The sequence below is a fragment of the Pelophylax lessonae genome (assembly GCF_965119305.1).
Source record: "Pelophylax lessonae genome assembly, chromosome: 13".
Classification (NCBI taxonomy): domain Eukaryota; kingdom Metazoa; phylum Chordata; class Amphibia; order Anura; family Ranidae; genus Pelophylax; species Pelophylax lessonae.
The window spans coordinates 5,613,066-5,636,321 of NC_138780.1; the positions used below are offsets into that span (position 1 = coordinate 5,613,066).

Consider the following 23,256-nt stretch of genomic DNA (forward strand, 5'->3'; position numbering starts at 1 on the left):
GAGAGAAAGTAAGAGGGGGAGGGAGAGAGGGGGGGGGGAGAGAGAGAAAAGAAAGAGGAGATGGGGGGGAGAGGAGAGAAAGAAAGAGAGAAGAGAAAGAGGTGGGAGAAAGAGGGGAGAGGAGAGAAAGAGGGGAGAGCAAACAAAGAGGAGAGAGAGTGAGAGAAAGTAAGAGAGGGGGGGAGAGAGGGGGGGGAGAGCGAGAGAGAAAAGAAAGAAAGAGAGGAGAGAAAGAGGGGAGAGCAAAGAAAGAGGAGAGAGAGCGAGAGAAAGTAAGAGGGGGAGGGAGAGAGGGGAGGAGAGAGAGAGAGAGAGAGAGAGAGAGAAAAGAAAGAGGAGAGGGGAGGGGAGGAGAGGAGAACAGAGAAAAGAGAAGAGAGGGGCGAGGAGAGGGGAGAGGAGAGGAAGAGAGGAGAGAAAGAGGGGAGAGAGAAAGAAAGAGGGGGGAGGAAGGGGGGGGGGAGAGAGAGAAAAGAAAGAGGAGAGGGGAGGGGAGGAGAAGACAGAAGAGAAAAGAGAGGAGAGAGAAAAGAAGAGGAAGAAAAAAAGAGGAGAAATGGGAAAGTTATGGAGGAGACACTGTAAGTATATTTAGTAACGTATTCTACACGCTTCCTACACATATATATATATATTATATATATATATATATATATATATATATATATATATATATATATATATATATATATATATATATATATATATATATATAGAGTGATTTTTGCTTTTATAGACACAACTCAAGCTCAACCACCCAACCATCCATGACCTCATCCCTGCCTGTCCACCAGAGAACTATAAGACACTGCAACCCAGGCTGATTCGCTGTCAGCTCCACATGCCTCTTGCCTCAGCTCCACATGCCTCTTGCCGCAGCAGCTCATCACACGCTCAAAAAGCGGGCCGCCTTCTCTAAAATCGGGGATCCGGCTGCTCTCTTACCTTCCTGATGGCAGTCTCCTCCGGGGAAAATCGGCTTTTAGTGATCCAATCTGGACTAAGTCTTTTGGCATAAATGAAGAATAACCAAAGTATTTATTATATGCAAGCCTATGGAGAGGAGGGGGGAGAGAGCACAGCCCGTTTCCTCCTCCTGGCTAATATCCTCCTCAATCTACCGCATCCAGCACTGGGCTGATAAAAGTTGTGATGCCACCATCACTTCTCCTGTCAGGCTTAATGGAAGGGATTGGCCGTGCCCCCATCCCCCCTTCATTTATGTGTGAGCCTATGAGAAGGGGGAGAGAGAGCACAGCCACTCCTAGTCCCCGCTCTATCCTCCTCTATCTGTCGCTTCCAGCGTTAGGCTGATAGAAGTAGTGATGCTGCTGTCACTACTCCTGTCAGGCTTACAGTAGAAGGAACTTGCAGCGCCCCCCCCCCCATTCATTATGTGTGAGCCTATGAGGAGGAGGGAGCAAGAGAGCACAGCCTGCTCCTCCTCCCGGCTCTATCCTCCTTTATCTGCCACACGCTGCGCTGATAGAATTAGTGATGCGGCTGTCACTACTCCTGTCAAGCTTACAGTAGAAGGAATTTGCTGCGCCCCCCCCCCCCTTCATTATGTGCGAGCCTATGAGGAGGAGGGAGCAAGAGAGCACAGCCTGCTCCTCCTCCCGGCTCTATCCTTCTCCATCTGCCACTTCCAGCGCTGGGCTGATAAAAGTAGTGATGTGGCTGTCACTACTCCTGTCAAGCTTACAGTAGGAAAAACTTGCAGCGCCCCCAATCCCTATAATACACATTGCACCCAGGGGCAGCTGCCCCTTTTGCCCAGCCCTGGAACAATGTGACCTCATCTTCAGCAGACACCTGCAGTTTTATATTGTGATCATTGGTGGCCTCAGGTTTGGGTTATGGGGGGGGGGGGGGGGTGAAGAGCAGGGTTATGTTTGTATTGCACGGCTGCTCTCTAACAGTCACTGAGCATACAGACCCGCGCTACCGAAGCCACACATTACTGAACTTCACATTAAGAGGTAAACCTTTTGTGTTGTACTCACCCACTAGGATCTCGGTATGTGTATGCTGAGGATCGAAGGGCGACTGTCCTCGTCCATCCAGGGTCTCGTTGTTATGGTTGGTCCACAAAGAGAAGGTGTCCAACTTCTAACACAAAATTCAAAACCACAGACAATTTTTATTCTTTAGTTATGGACAGACACCCCACCACACACCCACCCATGGACAGACACCCCACCACACACCCACCCATGGACAGACACCCCACCACACACCCACCAATGGACAGACACCCCACCACACACCCACCAATGGACAGACACCCCACCACACACCCACCCATGGACAGACACCCCACCACATACCCACCAATGGACAGACACCCCACCACACACCCACCAATGGACAGACACCCCACCACACACCCACCCATGGACAGACACCCCACCACACACCCACCCATGGACAGACACCCCACCACATACCCACCCATGGACAGACACCCCACCACATACCCACCCATGGACAGACACCCCACCACACACCCACCCATGGACAGACACCCCACCACACACCCACCCATGGACAGACACCCCACCACACACCCACCCATGGACAGACACCCCACCACACACCCACCAATCGACAGACACCCCACCACACACCCACCAATCGACAGACACCCCACCACACACCCACCCAGGCTTCATCTCTGATCCCCATCATGAGATTTCTCAACCCAGGACTGGTATACTGCAGGGGAGCCCAGGCCAGGCCTGGCCACCAGGCAACTCTGAAGCCCAAGCCAGGCCTGGCCACCAGGCAACTCTGAAGCCCAAGCCAGGCCTGGCCACCAGGCAACTCTGAAGCCCAAGCCAGGCCTGGCCACCAGGCAACTCTGAAGCCCAAGTCAGGCATGGCCACCAGGCAACTCTGAAGCCCAAGCCAGGCCTGGCCACCAGGCAACTCTGAAGCCCAAGCCAGGCCTGGCCACCAGGCAACTCTGAAGCCCAAGCCAGGCCTGGCCACCAGGCAACTCTGAAGTCCAAGCCAGGCCTGGCCACCAGGCAACTCTGAAGTCCAAGCCAGGCCTGGCCACCAGGCAACTCTGAAGTCCAAGCCAGGCCTGGCCACCAGGCAACTCTGAAGCCCGGGCCAGGCCTGGCCACCAGGCAACTCTGAAGCCCGGGCCAGGCCTGGCCACCAGGCAACTCTGAAGCCCGGGCCAGGCCTGGCCACCAGGCAACTCTGAAGCCCAAGCCAGGCCTGGCCACCAGGCAACTCTGAAGCCCAAGCCAGGCCTGGCCACCAGGCAACTCTGAAGCCCAAGCCAGGCCTGGCCACCAGGCAACTCTGAAGTCCGAACCAGGCCTGGCCACCAGGCAACTCTGAAGCCCAAGCCAGGCATGGCCACCAGGCAACTCTGAAGCCCAAGCCAGGCATGGCCACCAGGCAACTCTGAAGCCCAAGCCAGGCATGGCCACCAGGCAACTCTGAAGCCCAAGCCAGGCATGGCCACCAGGCAACTCTGAAGCCCAGGCCTTAACAATACAAGGCATTCATGAACTGATAATTGGGATCCACTCACCACGTAGGTGCAGGAGGGGCTGAAGGCATTGGTCCCGCAGACGTAGAGGTGCGTGTCGTTGATGGGCTGCAGAACGCGGATGAAGTTATGACATTCGGCCTGCGGGAGAGGTAAAAGGGGAACACAATGAGTAATTGAGGCATGTATGGTGGTGACCACATTGAGTGGTGACAAGGAGGTGCAGGTTACCTCTTTTCGGGCCTTGCTCCGGCAGTTTGTAATTTGCTCTGTACTAGACAGCCAGGGAACCTGTAAAGAAAAGGAAAACAGTCAATGGGGAACTTGGATCGAGCCCATTTCTTGGCTGGAGGATGTCCAGCATCAACTCGCCCCCTTTCCTCCCCAGCCTAACCGGCCCCATCCTTTTCATTCATTGGATTCAATTATGGAGGCTCAGCGTCATCTGTGGCAAATGGGTTTCCAGGGGATTATACCAGATTTGGGGGCCGGCAGGGAGGACGGGTGAAGCTTACCTCTTGGAGGAACTGGAGATTCCCGGAGTCCCGACTACTCAGCTTCAAGATGTGTCCTCTGGCACCAACATAGACCGTCTCCTTGTTCTCAACCAGAAGGAGCCGATCAAAATTCTGGACGCCGGGCCGGCTGAAGGAACTCACCGATCTGGCCGGATCACCTGGAGAAGACATCGGAAACTATCACAGTGATGTCACACCTGGTGCTGGGACAAAGTCATCTGGAGCCCACGGCAAACACGCCAAACTGCCACCCCCCTCAAGATGTTTGATTATGTGTCAACAAAAATCCCCCCTCAACAAAAATAATTGAGCACTAATCTGCATGCTTCCCCCCTAAGCATTATTTACCCCTACCTCCCAGTCCGAATCTCCCCCTGCTGAAATCCCCCCTTCTGACACAACTCATTGTCCCGTCCCCCCCAGCTTAAATCCCCCCCCCAAAAAAAGGGGATTGGTTGCTCTATATGCCCCCCTTCCCCCCCCTCCTATCCAGGTGTACAAGGGGGCAACACAGGCCCACTGGAGAACAGGGTTGCGTAATGTGACCCCCTATAGTTACACCCCTGATATTTCTTATATGTGATGTCACTCTGTATAATATATCTTATATCTGGAGAGCGGTGATGTCACTCTGTATAATATATCTTATATCTGGAGAGCGGTGATGTCACTCTGTATAATATATCTTATATCTGGAGGGCGGTGATGTCACTCCTGTATAATATATCTTATATCTGGAGAGCGGTGATGTCACTCCTGTATAATATATCTTATATCTGGAGAGCGGTGATGTCACTCCTGTATAATATATCTCATATCTGGAGAGCGGTGATGTCACTCCTGTATAATATATCTCATATCTGGAGAGCGGTGATGTCACTCTGTATAATATATCTTATATCTGGAGAGCGGTGATGTCACTCCTGTATAATATATCTTATATCTGGAGAGTGGTGATGTCACTCTGTATAATATATCTTATATCTGGAGAGCGGTGATGTCACTCTGTATAATATATCTTATATCTGGAGAGTGGTGATGTCACTCCTGTATAATATATCTTATATCTGGAGAGCGGTGATGTCACTCTGTATAATATATCTTATATCTGGAGAGCGGTGATGTCACTCTGTATAATATATCTTATATCTGGAGAGTGGTGATGTCACTCTGTATAATATATCTTATATCTGGAGAGTGGTGATGTCACTCTGTATAATATATCTTATATCTGGAGAGTGGTGATGTCACTCTGTATAATATATCTTATATCTGGAGTGCGGTGATGTCACTCTGTATAATATATCTTATATCTGGAGAGCGGTGATGTCACTCCTGTATAATATATCTCATATCTGGAGAGCGGTGATGTCACTCTGTATAATATATCTTATATCTGGAGAGTGGTGATGTCACTCTGTATAATATATCTTATATCTAGAGAGTGGTGATGTCACTCCTGTATAATATATCTTATATCTGGAGAGGGGTGATGTCACTCTGTATAATATATCTTATATCTGGAGAGCGGTGATGTCACTCCTGTATAATATATCTTATATCTGGAGAGCGGTGATGTCACTCTGTATAATATATCTTATATCTGGAGAGCGGTGATGTCACTCTGTATAATATATCTTATATCTGGAGGGCAGTGATGTCACTCTGTATAATATATCTTATATCTGGAGAGCGGTGATGTCACTCTGTATAATATATCTTATATCTGGAGGGCAGTGATGTCACTCTGTATAATATATCTTATATCTGGAGAGCGGTGATGTCACTCTGTATAATATATCTTATATCTGGAGAGGGGTGATGTCACTCTGTATAATATATCTTATATCTGGAGAGTGGTGATGTCACTCTGTATAATATATCTTATATCTGGAGAGCGGTGATGTCACTCCTGTATAAGCGGTGAGAGTATTGGTGGAATGTCTCGGTGATGGGAGGTTCGGGTTGATCACATGAAATACGAGACTTCAGAACCTGCTCGGCCGGTTTGCCATTATTGGCAGACTATTCGGGAATTATAATTGCAGATCTTCGGAGTGACAAACATTTCTCTGAAGGTTTGAAGTTGAAAGATGAAAGCTGCTAATCTGACCACATAATAGAATATAATCCTCTCACTCCAGGAAGGATAATAATAATAATAATAATAATAATAATATCTCGCACGCTCCTATACAGACGGAAAATGAACTCACCGTATGGAAATACAATCCTCGGCAGGAGCTCGGCGGGTGATTGGGGCACAAAGGTGACCAACAGCAGCGTCAGCCAATGAGGGAACGACGCCCATGGTGACATGATGAGAGAGGCCAATCACAGATCACCAAACGCAGCTCTTCCAACACTGCAACAACAAATACAACACAATGTATACAAATAAACACAATGTATACAAATATATCAATAGACATTTTGTAAAGTGCTGAGCAAAAACTTATAATAACAATAATATTTATATGGATCTGTCAGGAGGGGGAGGGGAGGGAGCGATGTTCTGCAGATCTCTGGAGAGGTCAGTGATGGGATAATCTGCAGAATATATCAATGTGGATCTGTTGGTCGGGGGGGGGGGGGGGGTAATGTTCTGCAGATCTATTATTATTTTTGGTCTATTATTAGATTTATTGTCTATTTATAATCAGCATTGGAAGGAAATCTCAGTAAATTTTATCGCTCGGGGTTCCGGTTTCGGGGGATTTCCTGTAGAAATATTTGCTTTGTCAGATTTCTGGGAAAGTTCCGGAATTGCTCTCCCGGGGGTTTTGGCTCATTACTTTGAATCATTATTTTATTTTCCGGTTTGGTTTCTCTGGTTGTAAAAGGTTACAAAATATTTTGCACTTCTATGATGGAATGATCCTTTAAGTGTGGGAATTTCCATCATCTTCTATAACTCCGCCCCCTCAAACTTTATGGTGGCCGAACTGTGGCTATTGGAAGTAGAAAAAGTCCTGACGTCAGAGGGAAAAAATAATGCCCCATCATTGATGTCAGTGGGAGGAATAGTGCCCCATCATTGGTGTCAGTGGGAGGAATAGTGCCCCATCATTGGTGTCAGTGGGGGGAATAGTGCCCCATCATTGGTGTCAGTGGGAGGAATAGTGCCCCATCATTGGTGTCAGAGGGAGGAATAGTGTCCCATCATTGGTGTCAGTGGGAGGAATAGTGCCCCATCATTGGTATTAGTGGGAGGAATAGTGTCCCATTATTGGTGTCAGTGGGGGGAAAAGTACCCCATCATTGGTGTCAGAGGGAGGAATAGTCCCCCATCATTGGTGTCAGTGGGAGGAATAGTGTCCCATCATAAGTGTCAGTGGGAGGAATAGTGCCCCATCATTGGTGTCAGTGGGAGGAATAGTGCCCCATCATTGGTGTCAGTGGGAGGAATAGTGCCCCATCATTGGTGTCAGTGGGAGGAATAGGGCCCATCATTGGTGTCAGTGGGAGGAATAGGGCCCCATCTTTGGTGTCAGTGGGAGGAATAGTGCCCCATCATTGGTGTCAGTGGGAGGAATAGTGTCCCATCATTGGTGTCAGTGGGAGGAATAGTGTCCCATCATTGGTGTCAGTGGGAGGAATAGTGCCCCTCATTGGTGTCAGTGGGAGGAATAGTGCCCCATCATTGGTGTCAGTGGGAGGAATAGTGCCCCATCATTGGTGTCAGTGGGAGGAATAGTGCCCCATCATTGGTATCAGTGAAAGGTAATTTTTAGGGAAGCTGTGAATATGAAGGTGTCCTTGAAGCCCCAAATGTAGCAACCTTTCCCCTTTCATCACTTTCAATGTCACAAGTTATGTAAACTGTGAGAAAAAGAGAAGAGCGAACCGCAGCCCTGCCCTCCCCAACCCCAGATTGCACCAGACACGACCTTTAGCAAAGGATTATGGGAAATGACCGAAGAAGATCTAATATTTATCTTTACACTATATTACCAAAAGTATTGGGACGCCTGCCTTTACACACGCATGAACTTTAATGGCATCCCAGTCTTAGTCTGTAGGGTTCAATAATGAGTTGGCCCACCCTATGCAGCTATAACAGCTTCAACTCTTCTGGGATGGCCGTCCATAAGGTTTAGGAGTGTCAGGCACGGATGTTGGACGAGAAGGCCTGGCTCGCAATCTACGCTCTAATTCATTCAAAAACTGTTAAATCGGGTTGAGGTCAGGACTCTGTGCAAGCCAGTCAAGTTGTTCCACCCCAAACTCTTTATGGACCTTGCTTTGTGCACTAGTGCCTACTCATGTTGGAACAGGAAGGGGCCATCCCCAAACTCCTCCCACAAAGTTGGGAGCATGAAACTGTCCAAAAAGTATTGGTATGCTGACGCTTTAAGAGTTCCCTTCACTGGAACTAAGGGGCCCAACCCCTGAAAAACAACCCCACACCATAATTCCCCCCCCCACCAGTGCACAAAGCAAGGTCCATAAAGTCATGGATGAGCGAGTTTGGGGTGGAGGAACGGGACTAGCCTGCACAGAGTCAGAGCCATTGGTATCTGCAGGTGGCTGTACGCAGCACCAGTGGCCACACCCGAATTTTACGTCAAGGGGCCCCAAGGTGCCTGCGTGCATGAAGCTGTACTCTATGGCCTTCAGGGACAGGTGCTGTGGATAGCCCAGGGGGCTGCAGGCTGCCCGTCACTACGTCACTTTAACCTAGGCAAGGAAAATATTAATTTGGGGGAAATGCGAAGATTCTGCAGAGAAGGTGAAGGTGAGAATGATCGAGAAGTTCGTTCAGTGATGAAATGTCTGCTTCTAGGAGGAAGTAAACATCTTCTCTTATCTGATACTTTGTAACTTTCATAATGTTCAGTTTGGCACAGACAATCCGTCTGCCACCCGCCGTGTCGTAATTCTATTTACAAGAGCCATCCGCTTCCTTAAACCGGTTCCCCCTTGTCAGCCTGCATGTTCTCCATAGACCATCAATGCAGGAACCGATATTTTCCGGTGACGGCGCAGAAGTTCCCTTATAATATACCAAAATGACAATAATAATATCAAAACATGGAAACGAAACTAGAAAGCAACAATCACACGTTGGATCTTACCCCACATTGTAAAACGCTGCGCAAACTGTTGGCGCCATATAAATCCTGTATAATAATAATAATAATAATCAAAAGGCCAAAGTTCCCATATTTCTTGTAGTACATCTCTGCAAACCAACCATGGCGTTGATGAAGAAGGAGGGGAATACACCAAGATGGGCAACTACGTTCTATGGTGGGCAGCTACTCTTTATGGTGGACAACTAAGCTCTATGGTGGTGGGCACCTACACTCTGGGGTGGGAAACTACGTTCTGTGGTGGGAAACTACGTTCTGTGGTGGGAAACTACGTTCTGTGGTGGGCAGCTACTCTTTATGGTGGACAATTAAGCTCTATGGTGGTGGGCACCTACACTCTGTGGTGGGCAACTACACTCTGTGGTGGGCAACTAGCCAACTACACTCTGTGGTGGACAACTACACTCTGTGGTGGGCAACTATGTTCTGTGGTGGGCAACTATGTTCTGTGGTGGGCAACTACACTCTGTGGTGGGCGTGGAGGGCAGCTACACTCTGTGGTGGACAACTATGTTCTGTGGTGGGCAGCTACACTCTGGGGTGGGCAGCTACACTCTGGTGGGAAGGAGCTACAATGGGGCCGATTTTTGCCACCTGAAGTCTACAAAAAGCCAGTAGGTGAGTTGGGACCGAAGTATTGAAATTTTGAGTACCACCGTGGAGATAAGGGGGGCAGAATCGCAATGAGGCTCACGCGAAGCAAACATTTAAAGCATACACTAGTAGAATTTTGTTGGAAACATTATGGTGGACAACTAAGCTCTATGGTGGTGGGCAACTACACTCTGTGGTGGGCAGCTACACTCTGTGGTGGGCAACTACACTCTGTGGTGGGCAGCTACACTCTGTGGTGGACAACTATGTTCTGTGGTGGGCAGCTACACTCTGTGGTGGGCAGCTACACTCTATGGTGGGAAGGAGCTACAATGGGGCAGATTTTTGCCACCTGAAGTCTACAAAAAGCCAGTAAGTGAGTTGGGACTGAAGTATTGAAATTTTGAGGACCACCATGGAGATTAGGGGGGCAAAATCGCAATGAGGCTCACGCGAAGCAAACATTTAAAGCATACACTAGTAGAATTTTGTTGGAAACATTATGGTGGACAACTAAGCTCTATGGTGGTGGGCAACTACACTCTGTTGTGGGCAGCTACACTCTGTGGTGGGCAACTACGTTCTGTGGTGGGCAACTACGTTCTGTGGTGGGCGTGGTGGGCAGCTACACTCTGTGGTGGGAAGGAGCTACAATGGGGTGGATTTTTGCCACCTGAAGTCTACAAAAAGCCAGTAAGTGAGTTGGGACTGAAGTATTGAAATTTTGAGGACCCCCGTGGAGATTAGGGGGGCATAATCACAATGAGGCTCACGCGAAGCAAACATTTAAAGCATACACTAGTAGAATTTTGTTGGAAACAATTTTGTTCCAAGAATGTTCTTTTGATTTCTAATCGTTATTCGGGACAAAGCAACGTTTGTTTTTGACTACTGTGACTAGAAAAGTCAAGGAGCGGGACTAAAATTTTCCTTTTCGAACGAACACATTTCTATAAGCGTATTCAGTTTTTGATCAGTAAAGTCCATTTGCTCCAAAAGCGAATGTAAAAAACAAACAAAATTTTTAAGTATTTTTTAACAACGTTTGTCAAGTCATCGAATGTACAGAGAATTTTAATACAAATTTTCATATTAATGTTTGTATAAACATTTGTTCGAAAACCTACTAGTATATGGCCAGCTCAAAGAGCAACATTAAGGGTCAGGGGGAATGGACCATAAGGAGGAACACTGAGGGCAGGAGATGTTGGCTTACTGAGGATTGAACCTTTAGGGATCAAGGCATATGGATCATAAGAAGGAGCATCAATGTTTGGGGCAGTTGGACCACAGAATGGTCAAGGCAAGGAAGAGCACCAAGGATAGATACGGCTGAACTACGGAGGATCAATGCAGATGAACCACTAAGAGGAACATTTAGGGTTGGAACAGAGAGACCATTAAAGATCAAGGCAGATTAACCATAAGGAGGAACACTGAGGGTTGGATCAGTTGGACCACTGAGGATCAAGGCAGATGGTAAGGCGGAACACTGGAGGTCAAAAAAGTTGGAAACACCAAAGGTCAAGGGAGAAGGATCATAAAGAGGACCACTGAGGGCTAGGACAATTGAACCACTCAGGGCAGGGGCTGTTGAACCACCAATGGGTGAGGCAAATGGACTATGAGGGGGACCAAAGAGAGTTGAGGTGGTTAGACCACCATGGGTCAAGGCAGATGAACCATAAGGTTTAGAGCAGTTGGGCCATATGGAGGAACATTGAGGGTCTAGAAAGTTGAACCACTCGGGGCAGGAATGTGAGGGGGGCCACAGAGGGTGGAGGTGGTTGCACCACCAAGGGTCGAGGCAAATAAACCATGGTGAGGCACACTGAGTTTTGGAGCAGTTGGACCACTGAGGATCAACGCAGATGAACCATGAGAAAAACACTAAGGTTTGGAACAGGTGGATCACCAAGGATCAAGGCAGATGAACCATGTGGATAAACATTGAGGGTTGGAGCTGTTGGACCACTGAAGATCAATGCAGATGAACCATGAGGAGAACACTGAGGGCTGTTGGACCACCAAGGATCAAGGCAGATGGATGGTAAGCAGGAACGCTGTGGGTCACAAAGGTTGCCACATAAAAGGTCAAGGCTGAAGGACCATAAAAAGGACAAATGAAAGTTAAGACCACAGATGGATGAGGCGAATGGACAGTAAGTGGGACCACAGAGGGTTGAGGTGATTGCAACACCAAGGGTCGAGGCAGATGAACCATGTGGAGGCACACTGAGGATTGGGGCAAGCAAACAAAGGGTTGGGGGGGGGCACACCCTGAACATGTATTTCTAAAGATGGTGCAGCTATGAAAACCAATATACATATATGACGGAAGAGAATAGCGCACACATGCAAAAGAAATAACTAAGACCTGAACAAAATAAGCAAAAACGGGGATTTGGTCCCACCATATGGCCATATCGTGCTCAAGCCCACCGCTACATGAAGTACCCCATTGTCAGTGGGTCCTACACTATCCATAAAATGAAGGATAAATCCAACCTCTCTAAACCATTGGAGATGCTTACTCCTTACATGGAAGAGATGTACTTGAACTGCACTAAACTCCTCCTATATCTTCTTACTGGTGGACACTGATAACGAAGTACAGGTGTGGGAGGGAGGGTTGGGGCAGTTGGACCACCAGGGATCAATACAGATAAACCATAAGGAGGAACACTGAGGGTTGGAGCAGTTGGACCACTGAGGATCAAGACAGATGGATGATAAGGGAGAACACTGAGGGTTAATCAGGTTGCACCACCCAGAGTCAACACAGAAGGACCATAAAGACGACCACTGAGAGTTAGAACAGTTGAACCACTCAGGGCAGGGACTGTTGGACCACCAACGGATGAGGTAAATGGAATATAAGGGGGACCACATAGGGTTGAGGTGGTTAGACAACAATGGGTCAAGGCAGATGAACCATGAGGAAGAACACTAAGGGTTTGGAGCAGTTGGACCATCAAAGATCTAGGAAAATGAACCGTAAGGAGGCTGCAGATGAATAGTAAGCAAGGTCAAGGCTGAAGGATCAAAAGGAGAACCAATGAAAGTTGAGACAGTTGAACCACCAATGGATGAGGCGAATGTACAGTAAAGGAGATCACAAAGGGATGAGGTGGTTGCAGCACCAAGGGTCGAGGCAGATGAACCATAAGGAGGAATACTGACGGTTGGAGCAGTTGGACCACTGAGGATCAAGGCAGATGGATGGCAAGGAGGGTTAATCAGGTAGCACCACCCAGGGTCAACACAGAAGGATCATAAAGAGGACCACTGAGGGTTGAACCACTCAGATACAAGGCAGTAAGACCACAGATGATTGAGGCAAATGGACTTTATGGACCAGAGAGGGTTGAGGTGGTTGCACCACCAAGGGTCAAGACAGATGAACCATAAGGACGACCACTAAGAGATAAAGGGGTCTGACTGCAGCACATCTTAGGACTCCTAATTCCAGCACATGGGGTCTGGAATGAATTTAGGAACTTTCTATGGAAGCATCTCCAATATATGTTACATAATTATGGCCACTTTCAATAAAACATTCTCATTTCCTCATTTTCCGAGGTTTGTAGAGAAGTCCCCCAGGGCACTTACTCAGCTTTTAACGTGGGAAAAGCGGATCAATGGCTGGTTGTGGGTCGGAAAGTGAAGTAATCCCTTGTTGTGTAGTGTTGTTTTAGGACGGCACGCACGTTGGACGAGGTGGGGTGAGGAGGAGGACAGGTGTCAGGTGTCAGGTTACCAGCTGGAATCATCTCAGGTCTTTGTTATCCATCCAGTTTCTGGAGTGTTGCCACCTATGAAAAGAGAACGTCAGCGGCCCCAACTCTCCAGCGTCCACCAAAGAACGAAATATCAATTCTAAGTGGAATAACGCTTTAAAATAACGTCTGTTTGCTGCGGTTATAGCCGTCTGATTGTTTACTAAATGTTCTGCAGCGATCCGGCATATTCCGAGCCATCAACGAGGAAACGAGGAGCTGTGGAATAATAGATTTACCGGTAGAGAGCCTCAACGGATGCTTAACCCGGATTAATGAGAGAGAGAAGAGCCGCTGATGGCGGAGCTCCCCCCCAGAGTCCCGATCTCTGAACATTAACTCGCCATCTCCGCTCAACTGTTCACACCAACTGTGTACGATAAATACCCCGCATATCCGACAACGTCCAATAAATACCCCGCATATCCAACAACGTCCAATAAATACCCCGCATATCCAACAATGTCCAAACACTACCCCGCATATCCGACAACGTCCAATAATTATCCCACATATCCAACAACGTCCAATAAATACCCCGCATATCCAACAACGTCCAAACGCTACCCCGCATATCCGACAACGTCCAATAAATACCCCGCATATCCAACAACGTCCAATAAATACCCCGCATATCCAACAATGTCCAAACACTACCCCGCATATCCGACAACGTCCAATAACTACCCCGCATATCCAACAACGTCCAATAAATACCCCGCATATCCAACAACGTCCAAACACTACCCCGCATATCCGACAACGTCCAATAAATACCCCGCATATCCAACAACGTCCAAACACTACCCCGCATATCCGACAACGTCCAATAACTACCCCGCATATCCGACAACGTCCAATAACTACCCCTCATATCCAACAACGTCCAATAACTACCCAGCATATCCGACAACGTCCAATAATTACCCCACATATCCGACAACGTCCAATAACTACCCCGCATATCCAACAACGTCCAATAACTACCCCGCATATCCGACAACGTCCAATAACTACCCCGCATATCTGACAACGTCCAATAACTACCCAGCATATCCGACAACGTCCAATACCTACCCAGCATATCCGACAACGTCCAATAACTACCCCGCATATCTGACAACGTCCAATAACTACCCCACATATCTGACAACGTCCAATAACTACCCCGCATATCCGACAACGTCCAATAACTACCCCGCATATCCGACAACGTCCAATAACTACCCCACATATCCGACAACATCCAATAACTATCCCACATATCCGACATCATTCAATAACTACCCCGCATATCCGACAACGTCCAAAAACTACCCCGCATATCCGACAACGTCCAATAACTACCCCGCATATCCGACAACGTCCAATAACTACCCCGCATATCCGACAACGTCCAATAACTACCCCACATATCCGACAACGTCCAATAACTATCCCGCATTTCCGACAGCATCCAATAACTACCCCACATATCCAACAATGTCCAATAACTACCCCGCATATCCAACAACGTCCAATAACTACCCCGCATATCCGACAACGTCCAATACCTACCCCACATATCCGACAACGTCCAATAACTACCCCGCATATCCGACAACGTCCAATAACTACCCCGCATATCCGACAACATCCAATAACTACCCTGCATATCCGACAACATCCGATAACTACCCCGCATATCCAACAACGTCCAATAACTACCCTGCGTATCCGGCAACGTCCAATAACTACCCCGCATATCCGACAACGTCCAATAACTACCCCACATATCCAACAACGTCCAATATCTACCCCGCATATCCGACAACGTCCAATAACTACCCCTCATATCCGACAACGTCCAATAACTACCCAGCATATCCGACAACGTCCAATAACTACCCCGCATATCCGACAACGTCCAATAACTACCCCACATATCCGACAACGTCCAATAACTATCCCGCATTTCCGACAGCGTCCAATAACTACCCCACATATCCAACAATGTCCAATAACTACCCCGCATATCCAACAACGTCCAATAACTACCCCGCATATCCGACAACGTCCAATACCTACCCCACATATCCGACAACGTCCAATAACTACCCCGCATATCCGACAACGTCCAATAACTACCCCGCATATCCGACAACATCCAATAACTACCCTGCATATCCGACAACATCCGATAACTACCCCGCATATCCAACAACGTCCAATAACTACCCTGCGTATCCGGCAACGTCCAATAACTACCCCGCATATCCGACAACGTCCAATAACTACCCCACATATCCAACAACGTCCAATATCTACCCCGCATATCCGACAACGTCCAATAACTACCCCTCATATCCGACAACGTCCAATAACTACCCAGCATATCCGACAACATCCAATAACTACCCCGCATATCCGACAACGTCCAATAACTACCCCGCATATCCGAAAACGTCCAATAACTACCCCACATATATGACTATGTCCAGAAATTACCCCACACACCCAACCATGTATAATAATTACCCCACACATCTGACCATGTCCAATAATTACCCCCTACTCCCAGCAATGTCCAATAATTACCCCACACATCTGACCGTGTCCAATTATTACCCCGCACATCTGACCGGGTCCAATAATTACCCCACACATCTGGCCATGTCCAATAATTACCCCACACACCCAACCATGTACAATAATTACCCCACACATCTGACTATGTCCATTAATTACCCCACACACCCAACCATTTACAATAATTACTCCACATGTCTGACTGTGCCCAATAATTACCCCAGACACCCAACCATGTCCAATAATGACCCCACACATCCAGCCATGTCCAGTAATTACCCCACACACCCTGCAATGGCCAATAATGACCCCACACATCCAACCATGTCCAGTAATTACCCCACACATCTGACCATGTCCAATAATTACCCCACACATCAGAACACTTTATTTCCCATGGATGGGTGTAGTGCAGTTATTAGACTCTCCTCTATTCACAGACATTTTCTGCTTCACTTCACATCCAATGTCAACATTTACAATTCAAATCATAGAAATGGTGCAGGTGTTCCATAGAGGAGGAGTCTACCAGAGATTTCCCCTCCCCCTACATCCTTCATTACCCAGAGCCACAGATACTGAGAATTACACCCGGCATACAGGACAGGAGAAGTAGTACTGTGCAGAGTCCATACATACAGAATAAGAACAGATACTGAGAATTACACCCGGCATACAGGACAGGAGAAGTAGTACTGTGCAGAGTCCATACATACAGAATAAGAACAGATACTGAGAATTACACCCGGCATACAGGACAGGAGAAGTAGTACTGTGCAGAGTCCATACATACAGAATAAGAACAGATACTGAGAATTACACCCAGCATACAGGACAGGAGAAGTAGTACTGTGCAGAGTCCATACATACAGAATAAGAACAGATACTGAGAATTACACCTGGCATACAGGACAGGAGAAGTGGTACTGTGCAGAGTCCATACATACAGAATAAGAACAGATACCGAGAATTACACCCGGCATACAGGACAGGAGAAGTAGTACTGTGCAGAGTCCATACATACAGAATAAGAACAGATACTGAGAATTACACCCGGCATACAGGACAGGAGAAGTAGTACTGTGCAGAGTCCATACATACAGAATAAGAACAGATACTGAGAATTACACCCGGCATACAGGACAGGAGAAGTAGTACTGTGCAGAGTCCATACATACAGAATAAGAACAGATACTGAGAATTACACCCGGCATACAGGACAGGAGAAGTAGTACTGTGCAGAGTCCATACATACAGAATAAGAACAGATACTGAGAATTACACCCAGCATACAGGACAGGAGAAGTAGTACTGTGCAGAGTCCATACATACAGAATAAGAACAGATACTGAGAATTACACCTGGCATACAGGACAGGAGAAGTGGTACTGTGCAGAGTCCATACATACAGAATAAGAACAGATACTGAGAATTACACCCGGCATACAGGACAAGAGAAGTAGTACTGTGCAGAGTCCATACATACAGAATAAGAACAGATACTGAGAATTACACCCAGCATACAGGACAGGAGAAGTGGTACTGTGCAGAGTCCATACATACAGAATAAGAACAGATACCGAGAATTACACCCGGCATACAGGACATGGGAAGTGGTACTGTGCAGAGTCCATACATACAGAATAAGAACAGATACCGAGAATTACACCCGGCATACAGGACATGGGAAGTGGTACTGTGCACTCTGCTCTCTCCTCCTATCAGCATGCTCCTTATAAAAACATGAACAGATTGGCTCATTGTGCTGCTTCTCCCTCCCTCAGTCTGAGCTCTGCTGTACAGGGACACCAGCTCACATTCAGGGACTACGAATGTAATAATGGGCGCAGAGCTGCGTTGTTTGGGTGTTGTCCTCCTGATGGGTCATAAACATCGCCTGCCAACTGCCATCGGTGCCTTTTACACAGATTCTTCCCCCCATATAATCAGGGCGGCCCCTCCCCCAGCGCCGTCACATGCGATCCGGGTTCAGGAAATTTCAGGTTTATAAGGAGTCAGACAAATACGGCTCCTTGTAAGACAACATTACAGGAGTCACATGAACTGTGACGGGGGAGGGGGGGGGGGTCATTATAGATATTCATAGTTCACATTCTGCTGTTTATAAACATCGCTCCGGGACTTTCCTCCAATCATTCTCCCCGATTTCAGCCCAATAAAATAAATCTGATACATTGTTATTTATTAGTAAACAATGGGGGATATAAACAAAGCCCTAAGATGGGTCCATACATGGGGGTTATAAACAAAGCTCAGAGATTGGTCCATACATGAGGGATATAAACAGAGCCCTAAGATGGGTCCATACACGGGGGTTATAAAGCCCTAAGAGCTTCCCTCTCCTTACATATTATATACTTTGAGCTGATACCCCGACCATCTAATGGACTTCGGCTGGATACCCCCCAGACCATCTAGTGGACTTCCGCTGGGTACCCCCCGGACCATCTAGTGGACTTCGGCTGGATACCCCCCAGACCATCTAGTGGACTTCCGCTGGGTACCCCCCGGACCATCTAGTGGACTTCCGCTGGGTACCCCCCGGACCATCTAGTGGACTTCCGCTGGGTACCCCCCGGACCATCTAGTGGACTTCCGCTGGGTACCCCCCGGACCATCTAGTGGACTTCCGCTGGGTACCCCCCGGACCATCTAGTGGACTTCGGCTGGATACCCCGACCATCTAGTGGACTTCCGCTGGGTACCCCGACCATCTAGTGGACTTCCGCTGGGTACCCCGACCATCTAGTGGACTTCCGCTGGGTACCCCGACCATCTAGTGGACTTCTGCTGGATACCCCGACCATCTAGTGGACTTCCGCTGGATACCCCGACCATCTAGTGGACTTCCGCTGGATACCCCGACCATCTAGTGGACTTCTGCTGGATACCCCGACCATCTAGTGGACTTCCGCTGGATACACCGACCATCTAGTGGACTTCCGCTGGAAACCCCGACCATCTAGTGGACTTCTGCTGGATACCCCGACCATCTAGTGGACTTCCGCTGGATACACCGACCATCTAGTGGACTTCCGCTGGATTCCCCGATCATCTAGTGGACTTCCGCTGGATACCCCGACCATCTAGTGGACTTCCGCTGGAAACCCCGACCATCTAGTGGACTTCTGCTGGATACCCCGACCATCTAGTGGACTTCCGCTGGATACACCGACCATCTAGTGGACTTCCGCTGGATTCCCCGATCATCTAGTGGACTTCCGCTGGATACTCCGACCATCTAGTGGACTTCCGCTGGATACCCCGACCATCTAGTGGACTTCCGCTGGATACCCCGACCATCTAGTGGACTTCCGCTGGAAACCCCGACCATCTATTGGACTTCCGCTGGAAACCCCGACCATCTAGTGGACTTCCGCTGGATACCCCGACCATCTAGTGGACTTCCCCTGGATACCCCGGACCATCTAGTGGACTTCCGCTGGATACCCCGACCATCTAGTGGACTTCCGCTGGATACACCGACCATCTAGTGGACTTCCGCTGGATTCCCCGATCATCTAGTGGACTTCCGCTGGATACCCCGACCATCTAGTGGACTTCCGCTGGAAACCCCGACCATCTAGTGGACTTCCGCTGGATACCCCGACCATCTAGTGGACTTCCGCTGGATACCCCGACCATCTAGTGGACTTCCGCTGGATACCCCGACCATCTAGTGGACTTCCGCTGGATACCCCGACCATCTAGTGGACTTCCGCTGGATACCCCGACCATCTAGTGGACTTCCGCTGGATACCCGCACCATCTAGTGGACTTCCGCTGGATACCCCGACCATCTAGTGGACTTCCGGAGATCAGAAGCAGGCAGAACAGGGAGGGGGGATCGGTTTTGGAGAAGCAATTACAGGAATGATGCCCTGTGTCTGTGTCTCTCCCTGCAGCAGCTGAAAGTTGGCAGGAGGGGGGATGTAAACAGAGCCCTAAGATGGGTCCATACATCCTCAATACTAATGTTCATAAAGTGGATCCCATCCCCCATATTATAAATAAAGGAGCGGTGGATCCCATCCCCCCATATTATTATAAATAAAGGAGCGGTGGATCCCATCCCCCCATATTATTATAAATAAAGGAGCGGTGGATCCCATCCCCCCATATTATTATAAATAAAGGAGCGGTGGATCCCATCCCCCATATTATTATAAATAAAGGAGCGGGGGTGTACAGGTAGAAGTCAGCTATGTGAATTATTAATCATGGCAGTTATGTGAGGTGCGGAGGAGGGGCCTCGCTCTGGTTGTCACCTCCTGGCCCCGGGTGGGATTTTGGGGGGGGGGGGGGGGTGACACATTTCTCAGGTCAGGAAGTGGAGATTTCCTGCGAGTTACAACAAGTCGCATTCTGCAGATTCTCTCACACCGCACAACGTGCTGCGATATCGGAGCCCGCGCCGCGCTCCCAGCTTCTCCTGCCAGAAAGAGGAGTCACAAGAGTCCCTGCAGGAGGCAGAGCCACCGGTGACCCCAACCTAAGATCATGTGTGCTCCACAATCCACATAACATCCCGGAACACGCAACCCCTATAAGAGGACAATGAGACTACAGATCCCCCCCCCCCCCCCCACCCAGAATCATTGCAGATATGTCAAAGATTGGGGGATGGGAGGGAGCGATGTTCTGCAGATCTCTAGAGAGATCAGTGATGGGATAATCTGCAGAATATATCAATATGGCTCTGTGAGGCGAGGGATGGGGCAGAGCGATGTTCTGCAGATCTCTAGAGGGGGTCAATGGTGGAATAATCTGCAGAATATATCAGGAGGGGGATGGGACGGAGCGATGTTCTGCAGATCTCTAGAGGGGGTCGATGGTGGGATAATCTGCAAAATATATCAATATAGATCTGTCAGGAGGGGGATGAGATGGAGCGATGTTCTGCAGATCTCTAGAGGGGGGACAATGGTAGAATTATCTGCAGAATATATCAGGAGGGGGATGGGAGGGAGCGATGTTCTGCAGATCTCTAGAGAGATCAGTGATGGGATAATCTGCAGAATATATCAGGAGGGGGATGGGACAGAGCGATGTTCTGCGGAGGAAATGAAGATGATACAATGTGTTTGTTGTTTCCATCTGACAAGCTCAGCCCTGATCTGGCATGGCTCTCGGTGTTTCATAATTTTCATAAAATGGGTCCTAGGGGCACGCCGCAGTGCACGCCGCCTATGGTGTGAGAAGTGTAAACACGGCGGTGACATTGGCTTCTTATATATACAAAGTCCCCAAGGACTTTTATTTTAACCCTTTCTTTACCTCCACTAAAGTCCTGAGGGTCCAGAAGCAGAAGGAGAGTTCAGTGTGAACCCCGAAAGCAGGGCCGTCTTTAATATTGATTGGACCCTGGGCAAACATTTTCCCAAATTCCCATATCAACTATTTGCAAACAGTGAGGGCTCAAGGGGCAGCTGCTTTGGGCCCCACAACAATGACTGGGCCCAGGGGCAGCTGCCCCTTTTGCCCTGTGTTAAAGACAGCTCTGCCCGAAAGAGACATCAACTAACCAGAGTCCCCTCCTGGTCCTTCATTAACATGGCCATCACACACAATGCAGAAGAGTCTGAACCCCCAACTCATGGAGAACACTCTGTGAGAGACCCGAGAAGATGACTGAGATCTGAAGAACCGACCAACCGCAGACACACAATCTTCTACTGACCACTAAGAACATCCATTGTTCAATAAATGTGACATATGGGGGTCTCAGAACAAGGACACACTGACACTTGGGGATCAAGAACTAGGACACACTGACACTTGGGGATCAAGAACTAGGACACACTGACACTTGGGGATCAAGAACTAGGACACCCTGACACTTGGGGATCAAGAACTAGGACACACTGACACTTGGGGATCAAGAACTAGGACACACTGACACTTGGGGGATCAAGAACTAGGACACACTGACACTTGGGGGGTCAGGAACTAGGACACACTGACACTTGGGGGATCAAGAACTAGGACACCCTGACACTTGGGCATCAAGAACTAGGACACACTGACACTTGGGGATCAAGAACTAGGACACACTGACACTTGGGGGATCAAGAACTAGGACACACTGACACTTGGGGATCCAGAACTAGGACACACTGACACTTGGGGATCAAGAACTAGGACACACTGACACTTGGGGATCCAGAACTAGGACACACTGTGTCTTGGGGATCAAGAACTAGGACACACTGACACTTGGGGATCCAGAACTAGGACACACTGACACTTGGGGATCAAGAACTAGGACACACTGACACTTGGAGATCTCAGAACAATGACACACTGACACTGGGGGATCCCAGAACAATTACACACTGACACTTGGGAGACCAGAACAATAAACCCGTGACACTTGGGGATCCAGAACAATAAACCCGTGACACTTGGGGATCCAGAACTATGACACACTGACACTTGGGGGTACAAAACAACAAAACTCTGACACTTGGGGATTCCGAATTATGACACACTGACACTTGGGGGACCAGAACATTAAACCCGTGACACTTGGGGATTCAGAACTGACACTTGGGGGACCAGAACAATTATACATTCTGTGAAAGACCCGAGAAGGTGACTGAGATCTGAAGAACCGACCGACCGCCAACACACAATCTTCTACTGACCACTAAGAACATCAATTGTTCAATAAATGTGACATATGGGGGTTCAGAACATGTACACCCTGAGACTTGGGGGTCCCAAACAATGACACCCTAAGACTTGGTTGTCCAGAACAATGACACCCTAATACTTGGGGGTCCAGAACAATAAAACCCTGACACTTAGGGATCCAGAACAATGACACCTTAAGACTTGTGGGTTCAGAACAATGACACCCTTATACTTGTAGGTTCAGAACATTGACACCCTGAGATTTGGGGGTTCAGAACAATGACACACTGAGACTTGGGGGTTCAGAACAATGACACCCTAATACTTGTATATTCAGAACAATGACACCCTGAGACTTGGGGGTTCAGAACAATGACACCCTGAGACTTGTGGGTTCAGAACAATGACTCCCTGAGACTTGTGGGTTCAGAACAATGACACCCTAAGACTTGTGGTTTCAGAACAATGACACCCTGAGACTTGTGGGTTCAGAACAATGACACCCTGAGACTTGTGGGTTCAGAACAATGACA

At 48.4% G+C, this 23,256-nt stretch overlaps 1 protein-coding gene across 1 annotated transcript in view; it reads right to left on the minus strand.

Moving 5' to 3' along the window:
* Nucleotides 1–23,256, minus strand: part of SEMA4A (semaphorin 4A) — a 75,116-nt gene that overhangs the window by 19,393 nt on the left and 32,467 nt on the right. Inside the window, exons 2-6 of the mRNA XM_082275178.1 lie at nt 6,246–6,394; nt 4,027–4,187; nt 3,743–3,802; nt 3,554–3,652; nt 2,007–2,112 (exon numbers count right to left, since the gene is read on the minus strand). Coding sequence (XP_082131304.1) covers nt 2,007–2,112; nt 3,554–3,652; nt 3,743–3,802; nt 4,027–4,187; nt 6,246–6,348 — 529 coding nt within the window. The 5' untranslated portion in view covers nt 6,349–6,394. The remainder of the gene's footprint in view (nt 1–2,006; nt 2,113–3,553; nt 3,653–3,742; nt 3,803–4,026; nt 4,188–6,245; nt 6,395–23,256) is intronic.